The sequence below is a fragment of the Pelobates fuscus genome, chromosome 1 (assembly GCF_036172605.1).
Source record: "Pelobates fuscus isolate aPelFus1 chromosome 1, aPelFus1.pri, whole genome shotgun sequence".
Taxonomy (NCBI): domain Eukaryota; kingdom Metazoa; phylum Chordata; class Amphibia; order Anura; family Pelobatidae; genus Pelobates; species Pelobates fuscus.
The window spans coordinates 494,348,094-494,368,661 of NC_086317.1; the positions used below are offsets into that span (position 1 = coordinate 494,348,094).

A 20,568-nucleotide genomic window follows, 5' to 3' on the forward strand; every position below is an offset into this window, starting at 1 on the left:
TAACTGTATTTGTGTGTATGTGTCTGCATGCCTGTAACTGTGTTTGTGTGTGACTGCATGCCTGTAACTGTGTGTGTCTGTCTGCCTGTAACTGTGTATGTGTGTGTGTATGTGTGTGTGTGTGTGTGACTGCATGCCTGTAACTGTGTGTGTGTGACTGTCTGCCTGTAACTGTGTATGTGTGTGACTGCATGCCTGTAACTGTGTGTGTGTGTGACTGCATGCCTGTAATGGTGTGTGTGTGTCTGTCTGCCTGTAACTGTGTATGTGTGTGTGTGTCTGTGTGTGTGACTGCATGCCTGTAACTGTGTGTGTGTGACTGCATGCCTATAACTGTGTGTGTGTGTGTGTGTGTGTGTAACTGCATGCCTGTAACTGTGTGTGTGTGACTGCACGCCTGTAACTGTGTGTGTGTGACTGTCTGCCTGTAACTGTGTATGTGTGTGTGTGTGTGTGTGACTGTCTGCCTGTAACTGTGTGTGTGTGTGTGTGTGTGTCTGTCTGCCTGTAACGGTGTGTGTGTGTGTGTGTGTTTGCCTATGACTGTGTGATGTTGCCTGTAACTGTGTGTGTGACTGTAACTGTGTATGTGTGTGTGACTCTCTGCCTGTGACTGTGTGTGTGTGCCAAGCCCAGGATCCACCCCGGGTGCCAAATACTCTAGGTACACCCCTGATAATAGCTCATATACGCATGAATTCAACGATATAAAGCAATTACAGTATAAATAACACAAGCAGAATACGGCAGCATACACACCTCAATTAAAAAAAAAATAGGATCGGCACGCTACAGGACATCACAATCCTATATCGGCACAGTACTACTAAAAGGTTGCCTACCCTGTCACTAGCTCCTAGACAAGATGGACAGGGGCCAGTACCTGACTACAATAGATCTTTGTAAGGGGTACTGGCAGATTCCCCTAGCTGAGGATGCCATACCTAAGTCGGCGTTTGTCACCCCGTTCGGCTCGTACCAGTTCCGGGTCATGCCCTTCGGATTCAAAAGGCTCTGGCGACATTTCAGAGGATGGTAGATCAGCTATTGGACAGGTTCCAGGATTATGCATGTGCATACCTGGATGTGCTTAAAGAGTGTTGGGTCTCTGGTGGAAGTGATTGGGCTGCCGCAGGAAGCCTCGCGGCTCGAGATGCAGCATCTGACCTAGGAGGGTCTTCAGCCTGACTTCGCATAACTAGAGGGCTCCTCATAACTAGAGAGCCTGCGGGAGCTCCAGTCACAGTGGACAGGGAAGGAAATGGCCACTGGCCACTGGCCCACCCTGATAATTACCCACCACGGACCACACCCACCCTATCACTCTCCCCTACACATCCCCACACTTACACATGCTCCTTGATCCGGCTAGCTCTGCCTACCACCTCAGGTTCTTAGGCCCTCTTTATTTCAGAAAACATGTAAATTGACTTGTTTGTAACACTGATCTGTGCTGTAAAGAGATTAGAACATTTCATTTTGGTCACAGACAGATTTATATCAGGTTTACTGACAGCCACGGATAAATGTTTATTGTAAAATGAAGTCACAGTAAGCTGAATGAAATAATTCTTCATGACACATTGTCACAGTCAGGATTAATCGCAAAATGTGGAGAATTAGTGATTCACATTGCATGACAGGCGCATCATCTCCATATGGGCTGGTGGAATAAAAAATTCCCATCATCCACCCAAAAAGACATGAACACTGATGTTATTTGGGTCTAATAAGTCCACAGCTTTATTAAATTGCCCCCATCCCCACCATGTAACAGCACATAACCCTCACGTCATGAAAAAAGGCAATGACCCATATTTGTAAGCAATAAACATTTACATAACAAAACAGTCAACATCATAACCAAAATACATAAAGTGCCATTTACTTTGATAGCCATGGTAGGGGTATACCCGGTGTAACGGCACCCCCAGGCATAAAAGAGGTTAACAGCCGTTTAGTAGATCTTCCCCTTCCAGAGACACAGGCACAGCTACTGTAGACACCAATCCACCGAACCGGAGAAGCATATGAATGCCGTAAACAGCTGAACCGGAACCGTACGAATAGGTTTACACCCCTAGCAGTCAAACTGGAACAGCATACAGTAAATCCCCCCAAGAACGAGACAAGGCTCAGTGTTGAGGGTCAAGCAGTGAACAGACAGAGCTGTGGGTTTATTGTTCTTATATACACATTAGTACCACCCACAGCGTTTTGGAAAACAACCAATAAACACGTACAATACACTCAGACACTCCCACACAAAATCCTCCCCTCTGCCTGTGATACAATTACCTTACACAATGGGTAATGTAATTATCACAAGCAGAGAAATACAGTTTTTCCACATTATTCATAACTTTAAAAGTATGCATCACATTCACATAAAACTTAAATTTTCAGAATCAGCATACTCCAAATACAAACATATGTCAAGATCATACAAATTGGTCCAGTGGTTCAAAAGATAGATTGTAGTCCTTTGTGACCAAATGAAGCATGGCTTTTCTGCCCAAAACCAGTTCCACAAAGTCTTCTATCATGGAGATAATTGGGAAGTAATCCAATTATCTCCAAGGACAGAGGCAAAACTCCATTGAACACATGGCAGCAACAGACAATAAAATACATAAACATATATAACTGCAGCCATTGCATAAAACAGGTACATAAAACATATCCCCAGATAGCTTAGATCTGAGCGTACATTATTACTGAATGGCGCTCAGATCTCAAACATACAGTTCAATTGCCATGGAGCCAAAGTCTTTCACATAGTCTTTCATTATACGAATGGGCTCCATGGCATAGCCATCTGGGGAATCACTATTCAAATAGGGCAAGTACCGAAGGACCCGGCTTTCATGTCTTTGCAGGGGAAAATCAAGCTTTTTAACATGGGGCCATAGTCCAGAGGCAACAGGTGGGCAACCAGGCTTCTCCAATGCAATGTGGCGAGATTGGTCTCATCACACCCGGAGCCCACACCTGGCCCATGTCAGCCCTGTCCTGTCCCACCTTCCCCCACGAATCAATCAGGTGTTGTAAATAGTGGAGTAAACTGTGTGAGTGCAAAGCAGCATCAGACTCACCGGCCAAGCCCCCAGCCATCGAAGGCTGCTGGGCTGCTTCATAAGATCCAATCACTCCAGGAAGCTGCCCATCCAACTGTCGACCAACCGGGGGAACCACGCAATGCCGGGAATGTCGAGATGGCGATTGGCTCCTTAAGAAGAAGTCCTAGGCAGTGTGCACAATTCCTCACCAACCCTCCCTCTGTGACCCCGGGATCGCCTGCATGAAACCAAAGCATCCTGTTGGTGTCAGGCCCGCCTACCACCCCCTGCTCCGGATGCCCTGCTGACGTGAGCCCTGGGGCTCTGGCTCCTGCAAACTGCCCTGGAGAACCCGCAGCGCGACACCCCACTGGAACTACCTGAGCCATCACTGTAAGAACTGCCAGCGTCCGAGGGGAGCACAGGGGAAGGGTCCAAGGCACTACTGACGCTATCCGCAGGACTGCCTCTGTGACTCCGCCCCTGAAACCGTATGGGGAACGCGCGCCCCTGGACCTGTGCACGCTACTGCCAGTCTTGCGCGGCCGGTGCCTCCCTGGTGACTTAAGGGGCTCTTCCGCTCCTGCCAAGGTGTGATCCCTGGGGCCCACCTGCTGTGCCAGCGGCCTAACCCAGCCCTGCCCCTCCTCAGAAGCATGGTCTCTTGGACCTGCCTGCCCACCGGAAAAACTCCAATGCCTGCCAGGGGCCACCATACGACGCCCTGCATGCACCTGTCTGGCCTGTAGCCGCTCACTGGATCCGGGCCCCCCGCTGGTGACCACCCCTGGGCTTACACCATCGGGCGCCGTGTTGGAAAGGGGGCCAGGCCCATGTATCACCAGACACCCAAGTGGGCTGCCACCCACCTATAACCCTGCGCCACCCCATCTGTGCTGAACTTGACCCCCCACATCAGAAGGGCCGGCCATGCTAACAGCACCAGGGGCGACCGACAGCATTTTGGTAGGATTTTGGGAGACCCCACTCACCCCGCAGAGTCCCTTGCCTGGTTAATAGGGGGTTCTCCAGATGCCCGGCTCCGTCCCTTTCTGGAATCCCCAGGCCTGTCCAGCTGGTTCCCACCACCACGGGCCGCCCTCCAGGATGGGCACCCCACCAAGCTCTATCCACCAGGGGCATCACTGCTGACCGCAGTTGCCCTTTCATGCAGCGGTACTCCCTCCGGCACTGAGGCCATACTGCCGCGCGTCCGGCCAGGCAGCCCTGCTCCCACACCACTACGACTTCCATCCACTCCAGGGGGCAGGTTTCCAGAGCCGTGCCCCCCCTCGGCCGCACTTGCACTGTCGCGCTGGAGCTGGATTGCCTGGCACCGCCTCTCCAGCCTCCTGACCTGGGCTCAGACACTGTGATGGCCTCCTGTGCCTCACCAAGCGGCTCTGACCGCTGCCATCCGCCGGTCTGACCGCCGCCAAAACGGACTCCAGTCGCGTCGCCATCCCACGAGGGTCATCGGACCTCGATGCCTCCCTTATCCCCCGCAGGAGCTGCTCTACCGTCCCCATCCTGGAAAACAAAACAGAACTTACCAGGCCAAAAAAGCACACAGAGTGCACACAATTTCAGCCAGGTAAGAAAACTAGACTGATGAATTCTAAAATGGCTGCCTATTTATACTAGGTCAACCCCTTGATCCCAACTACCCTATCCCAACACCGTTTTCACCTAAGCATGTCAGCATTCTGACCAGACTATCTATCTGTCTATCTTTCTCTCTGTCTGTCTATCTGTCTATCTGTCTATCTGTCTATCTGTCTGTCTATCTATCTATCTATCTATCTATTTGTCTGTCTATGTATCTGTCTGTCTGTCTATCTATCTATCTATCTATATGTCTGTCTGTCTATGTATCTGTCTGTCTGTCTGTCTATGTATCTGTCTGTCTGTCTATCTATGTATCTATCTGTCTGTCTGTCTGTTTATCTATGTATCTGTCTGTCTGCCTATCTGTCTGTCTGTCTGTCTATCTATGTATCTGTCTGTCTATATATCTGTCTGTCTGTCTGTCTGTCTCTCTGTCTGTCTGTCTATGTGTCCCTCTGCCTGTGATGTGTGCCGATTAGTAAGTTTACATACTTTACACAATATTTATTTGAATATATTTTTCTTCTATAAAACTTGGTAGAGAGCCTCTTTAATCTCTTTCTGTAAAATCCCTGAATGAGCGAGCCCCCCTGTACTGTGCCCATATTTCTGCGCCTATCGCCTGGTATTGGAGAAATCTCTGACATCTCAGTGTCTGCCCATCCATCTGGCGCTCACTTTCAGCCGATTTACACTCAGATTTGGACACTCTGAGTCCTTTTAGCATCCGGGTGACTGAGCACAAAAACAGCACTTCTTCTGCTCCGCCGAGCTGTCCTGAAAACCCACAACACTCCTATTGAATGCTGGTTATCGTACGTGCCAGCAAAGAGCGTTACCAATATGTGCGATTTATTAATCGAGCATGGAAAGCAGTCAAAAAATGATTAACCCCTTCACTCATAGTCTCCTATATAAATTACATTTATGCACTTCTTAAAATGCTAATTTATTTTTCCATTTGACACTACCTATATCATAGAACGGCAAATGATTCACTCACAGGGCATGACATTAGCTGAAGGACTGATTATTGGTCCCGGACTAATCTAGAGCTATACGGACCATCCAGGGAATCAGATATGGAGAATCTCCAAGTCTATCAATTTGAAGGTAATTGCTGATAAAACAGTTACTAATGCTTTCTATTCAATGCTAGAGAGAGGCGCCGGCCGCCTCTGACATCACAGAGAGGAGACATTCCTTGCACAATGGTGGATGAGATAAGCCATGTGAAAGGATAAATAGTGACTGCTGGGTCCCAAGTGATTAAATAAACAGCTTTTGAGAGCCAGCTAGAGGCCATAATGAGGAGAGATAAGGGCTAGATTACACAGCTGCATTGGCTGCCAATGTGTCCATTACAGGAAACGTGTTTGTTTAGCCTTCGATTGGTCGAGAATACGGAGAGCAGTGAGTGGAGGACTCTGTGACCTTCACCCATCGATACCTTCATTTACCCACCATGACGTGACATGATGGACCCCCACAAGATACAGAGATTATGTTTATTCACTGAACGAGAGATTTTGGACAAGTGACAAAAGGTTTTGAAATTTTAGTCCAAAAAATAGAAATGTTTTAATTTCTCTTGCCAGCCCTTCTCAAACCCCCACTTAGTGAGTAATCCTGAGATATATCACAGCTAGATCTTTCAATTTCAGTTCAATTTATCACAAATAAAATCCATTGATAGATATACGGTTACTTTTGTGTGATATATTATGGGTGTTTCTGTGTACTACCTGTATCTATGTGTACCTGTGTGTGTGTGCCAAAATGTCTGTTTGTGTCTGAGTGTGTCTAACATAGAAACATAGAAACATAGAAACATAGAATGTGACGGCAGATAAGAACCATTCGGCCCATCTAGTCTGCCCAATATGTGTATGTTTCTGTACCTGTGTCTATGTGTTCTGTGTGTGTATTTTGGGGTTGCCCTATGTGCGTTTGTCTTTACCTCTGTTCTGTGTGTGTATTTTGTGGGTGCCCTATGTTTGTCTGTACCTGCCTGTGTGTGTGCAATGTGGGATATAGTAATGCCATGATTGTGTAAAAATGATTCTAGTGGCCACGTCTATTTAATCTTTGGGACAGTGTTAGTCAAACAAAGTGGTCACTTGTGGAGCAGGAGACTGAGTGTATGAACCATCCATTACCCATCCACCCAACACTCCATGGCGCAGTCCCTGCTCTGTATGTATCTACCAGGGACTGGCGAGAAGGGCAGTTCATTAAGCTCTCTGTGGAAACCCAACTCCTTCCCTTTGTCCACTCTATAACTGGGAGGCCAGCTGTAGTCCATGTGATAGTACCCACAACGTGTTAAACTTCACAGATTGCTGAATGTTTGGAGAAGGACTTAGCCCAACATTTGGCCATTTTTGCTGGTGTGACAGTGGATTGATTCAGCTCTAATGTCAGGATGTTAAACCGTTTATCAGTTCTTTAAAGTCGTATTTTCTCCCAGCGGTTTCTTTAGCAGCAACGAACACGATCTCATGTTTGCTAAATCCTATTGTTAATTAATGAGCTTTCCTGGTTTCCAGCACAGTAATCCATTTTATTTATTTGTACAAGTCAGATTGTTTTACACATTACGCTTATTTCAATTGCTTCTGTCTGTGAAAGATAACAAAACATGACAACAATTTAAAATGACTGAATTTCTTGATGATGTTTGCTGTCATTTCCGAGCGGATTTAGGTTGAGTACATCATATTGTTCTGCTTTCGTTCTGCTGAGAGGAGCGAGTCGGCCTATTATCTGATCTGCCGCATTCAAAGCTCACAAACAAACAGATCTCGCCTCCTGGTAAATGCATGGAATTCTCTCACCTTCTGTTTGGACTTTTCCTGCTCTAAATGGCTCAGACAGCGAGATATATTAATATATTACAGCCTGGCAAGCCTTCTGCTAATTCCATATCTGCAATACCTGATTTCATCTCCCAGAAATATTCCAGAACCAGATTCCTCACTGGACGTTCATTGAGCAATGCTTTTGAAAATAGTACAAAAATGCTAAAATGTTGCCAATTCCCACAGATTTCCTCCCCACTGGCTCATTAAATGAAAATAGCTGCACACATTTCTAATGGTTTGACAGTCTCAAGTGGTTTAAAAAGAAAATAAGAAAATTTCGTAAAATGCAAAAAACACTTGTTTCATATTCCTCGCACTGTGTGGAGTATGTTCAGCATGGCCCTTGGGCCTGGTGTGTATTCACCCGGTGAGCATTAGTAGGTTTTATTAGATATTTAACCATTATTTCACTATATGCCCTGACAGACCAGGCGTTGGGCAAATAAATGGCTTTATATCAGGATAGTCTAAAAAGGACCAATTAAAATAACACCCATTACTCCGGAGGGACCGATAGTAAGGGGCAATGAGTGAGGTATAGATCATACAGGAGCTGTCATGAACATTAACCCCTTAAGGACCAAACTTCTGGAATAAAAGGGAATCATGACGTGTCACACACGTCATGTGTCCTTAAGGGGTTAAAGGACCACTCTAGGCACCCAGACCACTTCAGCTTAATGAGGTGGTCTGGGTGCCAGGTCCTTCTAGGGTTAACCCATTTTTTCATAAACATAGCAGTTTCAGAGAAACTGCTATGTTTATGAATGGGTTAAGCCTTCCCCCTATGTCCTCTAGTGGCTGTCTCATTGACAGCCGCTAGAGGCGCTTGCGTGCTTCTCACTGTGATTTTCACAGTGAGAGCACGCCAGCGTCCATAGGAAAGCATTATGAATGCTTTCCTATGTGACCGGCTGAATGCGCGCGCAGCTCTTGCCGCGCGTGCGCATTCAGCCGACGGGGAGGAGAAGAGGCGGATCGGAGGAGGAGAGCAGGAGGAGAGCTCTCCGCCCAGCGCTGGAAAAAGGTAAGATTTAACCCCTTTCCCCTTTCCAGAGCCGGGCGGGAGGGGGTCCCTGAGGGTGGGGGCACCCTCAGGGCACTCTAGTGCCAGGAAACCGAGTATGTTTTCCTGGCACTAGAGTGGTCCTTTAACTCTCTGGGTTCCAGAAGCTGCAAGTAGCCAGGGTTATTAAAGATGTTCACAACGTGATGTGGTTGTCAGTGATCTCATGTTGTAGGTGACCACTCTCATTCCTGGTAGTACTTACCTCTCATTATATACATAGCAGGACCCAAGGTGCAAGGATTTTGGGCTACTGTGAAGATGCATTTTACTCCCCCCTCCCCCCCAACATGCATCTTCACCTGTGTCTCTTATCCCCTTTTTTAATCTCTTACCCTATTTCACATTTCTTATCCCTCTACATGTCTCTTCCAGACCTTGTATGTGTCTCTTGTTCCCCTTATCCCTTTTGTGTGTTCTTTGCCTTAAGTCCCTTTGTGTGTCTCTTTTCACCTTCACAAGCCCCTTTGTGTGTCCCTTTACCTTCCAGACCCTTTGTGGGTCCCTTTACTCCCCAGCCCCTTGTGTGTCCCCAAATGCCAGTAACTTCATGTAGTCGGTCACCTGCACAGTATGTCCCCCAGAACGGTGCAACCCAAGGCAGCCATCTCTGAAGCCTTATGATTGCACCTGTTCTGGACTCATCACACCCCTCTCACAGACGCTTAATGTGGGAAATAGAGCACACTATTAATTCTGGCCCTGGACCTTTCCATTTGGTTGTAGGACTCACCAGAGTCAGACAACACTCGATGGTTGGCAATCATTCCGTGAATTCCCTTGTTCCACCGTATCATAACAGTGACTGTGGAGGCAATTGGAGGACGCGGAATTAATTGTCAGATTGGTGACATGACGGAAGAAGCCAGTGGAAGATGGATGGCCGTACAGGGATGTACATGGTCAGCAGCAATACTGGTTTTACAGTTTTGCATTATGGAGGCTTTTAAGGAAATTAATTCTCATAAATTCCATAAGGTTGCTAGTTAATATTGAGAGTTGGCCATTTTATTTATCTTTTACCACATATACAGGACGCACTTGGAAACCAGAGAATATCTGAATGTTCCTTTCCTGGTTAAATACGTGTAATTGTTAGATGGAACACATGCTAGATATGTAATATAACATTCTTATTTGTCAGATTGTTAAAAAGACATAATTTGAAGTTCACTGCGTCCATCTATTCTGCTTTTATTTTATAGAGGAAGGGGAAGCTCCCCACGAAACGTTCTGTGCGAGCAAAAAGATGAATATAAAAAAAAAAATAAGATTTCTAAATGTTATTTTGCTACTTTTATTGAGACTTGTATGACGGTTACACCAGGGAGGTTGTTAGTGACAATACACTTTGCACAGACCATTTTACCAACACTATACTGTGGAACTGACTGCCTGCAACGCGTGCAGTGAAATTAAACGGTATTTACTATGTACATACATCATGGATTGCTTTAAACTGGCTCACATTGTTTGGAGAGACAAAGTGCACAATCTCCAATTTACACGATGTGAAGATGTCCCCAAACACCCTACATTATATATATTGTATCAGATAAGGGATTACTCGTTATGAAGGATTCCCATCATTATAATGCTCAGTAATCAGTATGTTCAAGATTGAGAAAGTGAATGTAACGTAATTTGCGTTTCACTAGGGAGCTCTTTAGAAGTTTGCAAACCATGCATGAAATCTTCTGGACTCTTTGGGAGAGCAGGGACGGAGCTCGGAATCTTTCCACCTCTTGGATACTGGTGGAAGAGGATTAAGTGAATTCAGTGCTCAATAATGCATTAGCAGCTTTGAAATATTTATTTTCAGTGATAGGAGGGATTGGACTGGAGTCTCAATCCAAGAAGGTTGTATGAGGGGTTCTACCTCATTATAACAAGAGATAAGTCTGTCCTTCAATCGAGCAATGTAAGGATGGGATAAACTAGTGCAGACGTATGTTATTCATATAAGCAATGATTAAACATAAGGTGGATCCAGAGGCCAATAATACAGCAATAAGCTCCTACTGAACGTCCCATCAGCCTTTCTAGAGGTCCCTGTCACAAGAAATCTAGATATTTTTAATGCAATGCGGACATACTATAAGTACGGTACAACACCAGACTGCAGACATTTACTAAACTGTGACATATTATATTTTATACTACATGTCTCTAATAAGCTCAGTCACTTATCCAAAAAACACATTTTACAAATAGAAATAACAGACTTTACAGAACTAAAAGAAAGTGCAAGGATTAAAGAGATGCAATTACATTTGTGATCCAGTCCACTTTAGAGCATTTACCGAACAGTGTAATTCTCCAGAACATATCACTTTAATTTGCGCAGGTCCCGTTATACTTATTACATAAATATAATTTCCACATGGATGCAATTACCCAGCACAAAGCTGTACTGACCCAGTAGAATGATTATAAAAGGTTATAAATTAATGCCAGAAGAAGAGAGGACATGTATGGTCCCAGCACATGGAGAGGAGATAAGTTCGGATGATGGAAGGCATCCAAGTGATGTGACTCGCTAATATTTTCTGGTAGCCAGTTGCATTAAGGCTTTGAGGTCAGTCAGAAATGTTAGCGGGTTACCGTACATCCCCCACAGTTACATTAAAAGCTGAATTCTATGTGATGGCACAGAGAATAGACATGTTCTGCTGTCCAATCGACTGCTTCCAGAAATATTTCATACTTAGACCCTTAATGATGAGAGGTCCTCCTCAGGATGGACCAAGACTGCTCACAGTGGTATAGCTGAATTTTGAGAGAGATGCTCCAGGGGTTGTTGTATCTTCCTCCGGGTCTCGAAAATGCCGGCAAGGCTTAATACAGCTGGCAAACGTGCTCAGAAAAGCTTTGCGAAAACGCTTGTTCATAAAGCAGTAAATAAGGGGATTTACACAGGCAGATGTATAAGACAGGAGGTGAATGAAGGAGATTGGGGCTCCAGACAGGGTTTTGAAAGCAGACGCCTCATCAAAGGCCTTCCAGGTGTTGGCCACGAAAATGGGCATCCAGCATATGAAAAACATGGCCACGATGACAATGAGCATGCGGATTACACGCTTCTTGGCTATGAGCTTGGCTTCAGAGTTGTTAATGCGTGCACGATCCATATTGGTACAGCCGCTGGGAGTAAGAGCCGACATCTCCACGGTATTGCGTCTCTTGGCAACTTGAATGTAGCAGCCATCCCCCTCATCACAAGGAGCCACCGCGGATACTGCACCACTCACAGATGTGGCCACGCCATTTTTATCAGCTGCCAAAGAAAAAAAAAACAAGGTTTTTCATTTCAACAAGCTTCACATAGACAGGAAAAATCCTAAAAATACCTTCTACAGATTATGTCTGTCTGTCTATCAGTCTGTCTCTCTTCCAGTTATGAGATCAAGCTTTTTCTTATATGTGCCTCAAAATGCAGTAGCCAAACCCCAGAATGACCAACTAAGATTCTTTGCACTGTTTGGCACCGGTCAATGCCAAATCCCCCCTGTCGCAAACTGCTTCCATCTTCATCCTCTCCCTCTATTAACATGCGTGTGAGTCTGTAGTTTGTGTATCGTATCCTCATCATTGCAGCAAGGAGATATATCCATTGGAATCCCCTGGAAAATACCCTTCCTGCATCATCTCTGTTATTTAATTACTTTATGGTGAACGTCTTAGCAACCTCTGACATCATACATAGAGAAGGTAGGAGCACAGACCCTTCCACCATTTATATACAGGAATGACGGTATTTTTGCCACTGTAGATGTTTGTAGGCTACTTTTCCCATGTTAGCCTGTCGGTTATTGGGTATCTGAGGTGACATGCTCACCCATGCTTAAATTACTGTAAGTTCACCGATGGGGGGGATAGAGGGAGATGCCAATGATTAATGTGGAATCCACATCTGTCCTTTAACCCCGTCCACTACAGAAGGGGTCTGTTTGAATTTTTCCTTGAAAACATAATCTTTAGCAGATTTTATTTTTGTGCTAAAAGCCACAATTACTAATTTATGAAACAATTGTAACAGATATTTTTGCTGGGATATGTCGAAAGCCGTGGGATTGTCGGTTCCTCCTTGCGATGTAACCGGCATACTTGGTGAAACCATGGTTGGGATGGCCGTGTCAGTTAGGACTGTGTGCATTGGTTTCATTTGGAAATTTACTAATATCTCTTATTTTGTTGAAGCATAAATAATCTGCTGTGGGGTGTTTTCATACATGGTAAATGTTGATATTTTGTTTAAATACTCTTATAAAATATTGGAGTCATCTCTTGGTTCAAGCAATGTTTTCCATTAAAAAATATTTCACTCTGAAGAAAACAAGATGGCAGCCTCTAAAAGCACCTTCTATAGCAATAATGTCAAACATGCGGCCCACACTGAGTATCTTCGTGGCCCAGGGCCAGACTGGCAGTATAATAAATTGGGGGGAAGGAGAGCGGCAATGTATTAGAATGGGGGGAGAAAGTGAGGGCAGTGTATTAAATTGGGGGGAGGTAGGACAGTGTATTAAATTGGGGGGAGGGAGGTGGGGATCTCTATTTGAGTGAGGAGGGCAGTTTATTAACAGTATTAAATTAGAGTGTAGGGAGGGGGCAGTGTATTAAATTAGAGTGTAGGGAGGGGGCAGTGTATTAAATTAGAGTAGAGGGAGGGGGCAGTGTATTAAACTAGAGTGTAGGGAGGGGGGCAGTGTATTAAATCAGAGTGTAGGGAGGGGGCAGTGTATTAAATTAGAGTGTAGGGAGGGGGCAGTGTATTAAATTAGAGTGTAGGGAGGGGGCAGTGTATTAAATTAGAGTGTAGGGAGGGGGCAGTGTATTAAATTAGAGTGTAGGGAGGGGGCAGTGTATTAAATTAGAGTAGAGGGCGGGCAGTGTATTAAATTAGAGTAGAGGGAGGGGGCAGTGTATTAAACTAGAGTGTAGGGAGGGGGGCAGTGTATTAAATTAGAGTGGAGGGGGGTAGTTTATTAAATTAGAGTGGAGGGGGTAGTTTATTAAATTAGAGTGGAGGGGGGCAGTTTATTAAATTAGAGTGGAGGGGGGTAGTTTATTAAATTAGAGTGGAGGGGGGCAGTGTATTAAATAAGAGTGGAGGTAGGGGGGCAGTGTATTTGATTGGGGAATAGGGGAGGCAGTGTATTAAATTAGAGTGTAGGGAGGGGGGCAGTGTATTTGATTGGGGAATAGGGGAGGCAGTGTATTAAATTAGAGTGGAGGGAGGGCAGTGTATTAAATTAGAGTAGAGGGAGGGCAGTGTATTAAATTAGAGTAGAGGGAGGGGGGCAGTGTATTAATTTAGAGTGCAGGGGCAGTGTATTAAATTAGAGCGGAGAGGGGCAGTGCATTCAATTAGAGTGTAGGGAGGAGGGCAGTGTATTTGACTGGGGAATAGAGGAGGCAGTGTATTAAATTAGAGTGGAGGGAGGGCAGTGTATTCGATTGAGGGGCAGTGTATTAGCGTGGAGGGAGGGGGGCAGTGTATTAATTTAGAGTGCAGGGGGCAGTGTATTCAATTAGAGCGGAGAGGGGCAGTGTATTCAATTCGAGTGGAGGGGGGGAAGTGTATTACATACAAGTGGAGGGAGGGCAGTGTATTAGAGTGGAGGGGGGTAGTTTATTAAATTAGAGTGGAGGGAGGGGGGCAGTGTATTTGATTGGGGAATAGGGGAGGCAGTGTATTTAATTAGAGTGGAGGGAGTACAGTGCATTCGATTGAGGGGCAGTGTATTAAATTAGAGTGGAGGGGCAGTCTATTAGAGTGGAGAGGGGCAGTGTATTAAATTAAAGTGGAGGGGGTAGTTTATTAAATTAGAGTGGAGGGGGGCAGTTTATTAAATTAGAGTGGAGGGGGCAGTGTATTAAATTGGAGTGCAGGAGGGCAGTGTATTAAATTAGAGAGTAGGGAGAGGGGCAGTTTATTAAATAAGAGTGGAGGTAGGGGGCAGTGTATTTGATTGGGGAATAGGGGAGGCAGTGTATTAAATTAGAGTGCAGGAGGGCAGTGTATTAAAGTAGAGTGTAGGGAGAGGGGCAGTGTATTAAATCAGAGTGTAGGGAGAGGGGCAGTGTATTAAATTAGAGTGTAGGGAGGGGGCAGTGTATTAAATTAGAGTGTAGGGAGGGGGCAGTGTATTAAATTAGAGTGGAGGGAGGGGGGCAGTGTATTAAATTAGAGTGTAGGGAGGGGGCAGTGTATTAAATTAGAGTGGCGGGATGGGGGCAGTGTATTAAATTAGAGTGTAGGGATGGGGGCAGTGTATTAAATTAGAGTGTAGGGATGGGGGCAGTGTATTAAATTAGAGTGTAGGGAGAGGGGCAGTGTATTAAATTAGAGTGGAGGGAGGGGGGCAGTGTATTAAATTAGAGTGTGGGGAGGGGGGCAGTGTATTAAATTAGAGTGGAGGGAGGGGGCAGTGTATTAAATCAGAGTGTAGGGAGGGGGGCAGTGTATTAAATCAGAGTGTAGGGAGGGGGCAGTGTATTAAATTAGAGTGGAGGGAGGGGGGCAGTGTATTAAATTAGAGTGGAGGGAGGGGGGCAGTGTATTAAATTAGAGTGTAGGGAGGGGGGCAGTGTATTAAATTAGAGTGGAGGGAGGGGGGCAGTGTATTAAATCAGAGTGTAGGGAGGGGGCAGTGTATTAAATCAGAGTGTAGGGAGGGGGCAGTGTATTAAATTAGAGTGGAGGGAGGGGGCAGTGTATTAAATTAGAGTGTAGGGAGAGGGGCAGTGTATTAAATTAGAGTGTAGGGAGGGGGGCAGTGTATTAAACTAGAGTAGAGGGAGGGGGGCAGTGTATTAAATTAGAGTGGAGGGAGGGGGGCAGTGTATTAAATTAGAGTGGAGGGAGAGGGGCAGTGTATTAAATTAGAGTAGAGGGAGGGGGGCAGTGTATTAAATTAGAGTGTAGGGAGGGGGGCAGTGTATTAAATTAGAGTGTAGGGAGGGGGGCAGTGTATTAAATTAGAGTGGAGGGAGGGGGGCAGTGTATTAAATTAGAGTAGAGGGAGGGGGCAGTGTATTAAATTAGAGTGTAGGGATGGGGGCAGTGTATTAAATTAGAGTGTAGGGAGAGGGGCAGTGTATTAAATTAGAGTGGAGGGAGGGGGGCAGTGTATTAAATTAGAGTGTGGGGAGGGGGGCAGTGTATTAAATTAGAGTGGAGGGAGGGGGCAGTGTATTAAATCAGAGTGTAGGGAGGGGGGCAGTGTATTAAATCAGAGTGTAGGGAGGGGGCAGTGTATTAAATTAGAGTGGAGGGAGGGGGGCAGTGTATTAAATTAGAGTGGAGGGAGGGGGGCAGTGTATTAAATTAGAGTGTAGGGAGGGGGGCAGTGTATTAAATTAGAGTGGAGGGAGGGGGGCAGTGTATTAAATCAGAGTGTAGGGAGGGGGCAGTGTATTAAATCAGAGTGTAGGGAGGGGGCAGTGTATTAAATTAGAGTGGAGGGAGGGGGGCAGTGTATTAAATTAGAGTGGAGGGAGGGGGGCAGTGTATTAAATTAGAGTGTAGGGAGGGGGGCAGTGTATTAAATTAGAGTGTAGGGAGGGGGGCAGTGTATTAAATTAGAGTGGAGGGAGGGGGCAGTGTATTCAATTAGAGTGTAGGGAGGGGGCAGTGTATTAAATTAGAGTGTAGGGAGGGGGCAGTGTATTAAATTAGAGTGTAGGGAGAGGGGCAGTGTATTAAATTAGAGTGTAGGGAGGGGGGCAGTGTATTAAACTAGAGTAGAGGGAGGGGGGCAGTGTATTAAATTAGAGTGGAGGGAGGGGGGCAGTGTATTAAATTAGAGTGTAGGGAGAGGGGCAGTGTATTAAATTAGAGTGTAGGGAGGGGGGCAGTGTATTAAACTAGAGTAGAGGGAGGGGGGCAGTGTATTAAATTAGAGTGGAGGGAGGGGGGCAGTGTATTAAATTAGAGTGGAGGGAGAGGGGCAGTGTATTAAATTAGAGTAGAGGGAGGGGGCAGTGTATTAAATTAGAGTGTAGGGAGGGGGGCAGTGTATTAAATTAGAGTGTAGGGAGGGGGGCAGTGTATTAAATTAGAGTGGAGGGAGGGGGGCAGTGTATTAAATTAGAGTGGAGGGAGGGGGGCAGTGTATTAAATTAGAGTAGAGGGAGGGGGGCAGTGTATTAAATTAGAGTGGAGGGAGAGGGGCAGTGTATTGAATTAGAGTGGAGGGAGGGGGGCAGTGTATTAAATTAGAGTGTAGGGAGGGGGGCAGTGTATTAAATTAGAGTGGAGGGAGGGGGCAGTGTATTCAATTAGAGTGTAGGGAGGGGGCAGTGTATTAAATTAGAGTGTAGGGAGGGGGGCAGTGTATTAAATTAGAGTGTAGGGAGAGGGGCAGTGCATTAAATTAGAGTGTAGGGAGGGGGGCAGTGTATTAAACTAGAGTAGAGGGAGGGGGGCAGTGTATTAAATTAGAGTGGAGGGAGGGGGGCAGTGTATTAAACTAGAGTAGAGGGAGGGGGGCAGTGTATTAAATTAGAGTGGAGGGAGGGGGGCAGTGTATTAAATTAGAGTGGAGGGAGAGGGGCAGTGTATTAAATTAGAGTAGAGGGAGGGGGGCAGTGTATTAAATTAGAGTGTAGGGAGGGGGGCAGTGTATTAAATTAGAGTGGAGGGAGGGGGCAGTGTATTAAATTAGAGTAGAGGGAGGGGGCAGTGTATTAAATTAGAGTGGAGGGAGAGGGGCAGTGTATTAAATTAGAGTGGAGGGAGAGGGGCAGTGTATTAAATTAGAGTGGAGGGAGGGGGCAGTATATTAAATTAGAGTAGAGGGCGGGCAGTGTATTAAATTAGAGTGGAGGGAGGGGGGCAGTGTATTAAATTAGAGTAGAGGGCGGGCAGTGTATTAAATTAGAGTGGAGGGAGGGGGGCAGTGTATTAAATTAGAGTAGAGGGATGGGGGCAGTGTATTAAATTAGAGTGGAGGGAGAGGGGCAGTGTATTAAATTAGAGTGGAGGGAGGGGGGCAGTATATTAAATTAGAGTGGAGGGAGGGGGGCAGTATATTAAATTAGAGTAGAGGGCGGGCAGTGTATTAAATTAGAGTGGAGGGAGGGGGGCAGTGTATTAAATTAGAGTAGAGGGAGAGGGGCAGTGTATTAAATTAGAGTGGAGGGAGGGGGGCAGTGTATTAAATTAGAGTGGAGGGAGGGGGCAGTATATTAAATTAGAGTGGAGGGAGGGGGCAGTATATTAAATTAGAGTGGAGGGAGGGGGGCAGTGTATTAAATTAGAGTGGAGGGAGGGGGCAGTATATTAAATTAGAGTGGAGGGAGGGGGGCAGTATATTAAATTAGAGTAGAGGGCGGGCAGTGTATTAAATTAGAGTGGAGGGAGGGGGGCAGTGTATTAAATTAGAGTAGAGGGAGAGGGGCAGTGTATTAAATTAGAGTGGAGGGAGGGGGGCAGTGTATTAAATTAGAGTGGAGGGAGGGGGCAGTATATTAAATTAGAGTGTAGGGAGAGGGGCAGTATATTAAATTAGAGTGGAGGGAGGGGGCAGTGTATTAAATTAGAGTAGAGGGCGGGCAGTGTATTAAATTAGAGTGGAGGGAGGGGGGCAGTGTATTAAATTAGAGTAGAGGGAGGGGGGCAGTGTATTAAATTAGAGTGGAGGGAGAGGGGCAGTGTATTAAATTAGAGTGGAGGGAGAGGGACAGTGTATTAAATTAGAGTGGAGGGAGGGGGGCAGTATATTAAATTAGAGTAGAGGGCGGGCAGTGTATTAAATTAGAGTGGAGGGAGGGGGGCAGTGTATTAAATTAGAGTGGAGGGAGAGGGGCAGTGTATTAAATTAGAGTGGAGGGAGAGGGGCAGTGTATTAAATTAGAGTGGAGGGAGGGGGGCAGTATATTAAATTAGAGTGGAGGGAGGGGGGCAGTGTATTAAATTAGAGTAGAGGGCGGGCAGTGTATTAAATTAGAGTGGAGGGAGGGGGGCAGTGTATTAAATTAGAGTAGAGGGAGGGGGGCAGTGTATTAAATTAGAGTGGAGGGAGAGGGGCAGTGTATTAAATTAGAGTGGAGGGCGGGCAGTGTATTAAATTAGAGTGGAGAGAGGGGGGCAGTGTATTAAATTAGAGTAGAGGGAGAGGGGCAGTGTATTAAATTAGAGTGGAGGGAGGGGGGCAGTGTATTAAATTAGAAGAGAGGGAGGGGGGCAGTGTATTAAATTAGAGTGGAGGGAGAGGGGCAGTGTATTAAATTAGAGTGGAGGGAGGGGGGCAGTGTATTAAATTAGAGTAGAGGGAGAGGGGCAGTGTATTAAATTAGAGTAGAGGGAGAGGGGCAGTGTATTAAATTAGAGTGGAGGGAGGGGGGCAGTGTATTAAATTAGAAGAGAGGGAGGGGGGCAGTGTATTAAATTAGAGTGGAGGGAGAGGGGCAGTGTATTAAATTAGAGTGGAGGGAGGGGGGCAGTGTATTAAATTAGAGTAGAGGGAGAGGGGCAGTGTATTAAATTAGAGTGGAGGGAGAGGGGCAGTGTATTAAATTAGAGTGGAGGGAGTGTATTAAATTAGAGTGGAGGGAGGGGGGCAGTATATTAAATTAGAGTAGAGGGCAGGCAGTGTATTAAATTAGAGTGGAGGGAGGGGGGCAGTATATTAAATTAGAGTAGAGGGAGGGGGCAGTGTATTAAATTAGAGTAGAGGGCGGGCAGTGTATTAAATTAGAGTGGAGGGAGGGGGCAGTGTATTAAATTAGAGTGGAGGGAGGGGGGCAGTGTATTAAATTAGAGTAGAGGGCGGGCAGTGTATTAAATTAGAGTGGAGGGATGGGGGCAGTGTATTAAATTAGAGTAGAGGGAGAGGGGCAGTGTATTAAATTAGAGTGGAGGGAGGGGGGCGGTGTTTTTGATTGGGGAACAGTGGAGGCAGTGTATTAAATTAGAGTAGAGGGCGGGCAGTGTATTCGATTGAGGGGCAGTGTATTAGCGTGGCGGGGCAAGGCCGCAGGAGACTCTGTATTAAATTGGGGGGCATAGTAAGTAACTTGAAGCAAAGCTTTTGAGTAAAATATATATATATATACCCAGGATTCCATGTTGTTTGCATGATACAAGTAATTTCAGTTTGTGTTGGTCTAGGTCAAACTTTTTTTTTTGCGGCCAACATACACTTAAACCTTGTTTATTTGGCCCGTGTTAACCTTTGAGTTTGACATGCTTGTTTTCTAGCTTATATCTCTATATATAATCCAATATTTGACTTTACCATTTTCTTTAGATAAAAGGTCTCTCATCTCATGTAGCAAACACACCAAAAGAGTAGACCTGATGAAGGCAGAGAGGCCTGTGGACAGGATAGAGTTTAGGAGACAGAAAAATTACAAATGGAGGATGGACCAGCTCTACCTGTAATTCTCTACTCTACACATATCATTTTTATATGTAAAATTTTAACAAAGTATTAGAGAAACCTTTGGCTTCTTTGTTTAAATCCATCTCAAACTGGATCCCTCTGTACAGTTCCCAAGAGATGAGTCCATAAGCCACGATCATCACCACCCCTGGGACGAAGAAGAGGATTGTAAGCAAGAGGACATACCTGTAAATGGGAAGAGAGGACATACCTATAAATGGGGAGAGAGGACATACCTGTAAATGGGAAGAGAGGACATACCTATAAATGGGGAGAGAGGACATACCTGTAAATGGGGAGAGAAGACATACCTATAAATGGGGAGAGAGGACATACCTGTAAATGGGGAGAGAGGACATATCTGTAAATGGGGAGAGAGGACATACCTATAAATGGGGAGAGATGACATACCTATAAATGGGGAGAGAGAACATACCTGTAAATGGGGGGAGAGGACATATCTGTAAATGGGGAGAGAGGACATCAAAAAGAGATGCCTTTTGGTTAGTACGCAGTCACCAAATGATGATTTCAATCACAGATCAAGTGCGAAGTGACCAAGGGAAGGGGGGGGGGGG

At 45.6% G+C, this 20,568-nt stretch overlaps 1 protein-coding gene across 1 annotated transcript in view; it reads right to left on the reverse strand.

The window, feature by feature from the left end:
* Window positions 1–10,193: 10,193 nt before the first annotated feature.
* Window positions 10,194–20,568, reverse strand: part of CCKBR (cholecystokinin B receptor) — a 73,862-nt gene continuing 63,487 nt past the window's right edge. The window contains exons 4-5 of the mRNA XM_063433333.1: window positions 20,049–20,176; window positions 10,194–11,874 (exon numbers count right to left, since the gene is read on the reverse strand). Of these exons, the coding sequence (XP_063289403.1) occupies window positions 11,333–11,874; window positions 20,049–20,176 (670 nt within the window). The 3' untranslated portion in view covers window positions 10,194–11,332. The remainder of the gene's footprint in view (window positions 11,875–20,048; window positions 20,177–20,568) is intronic.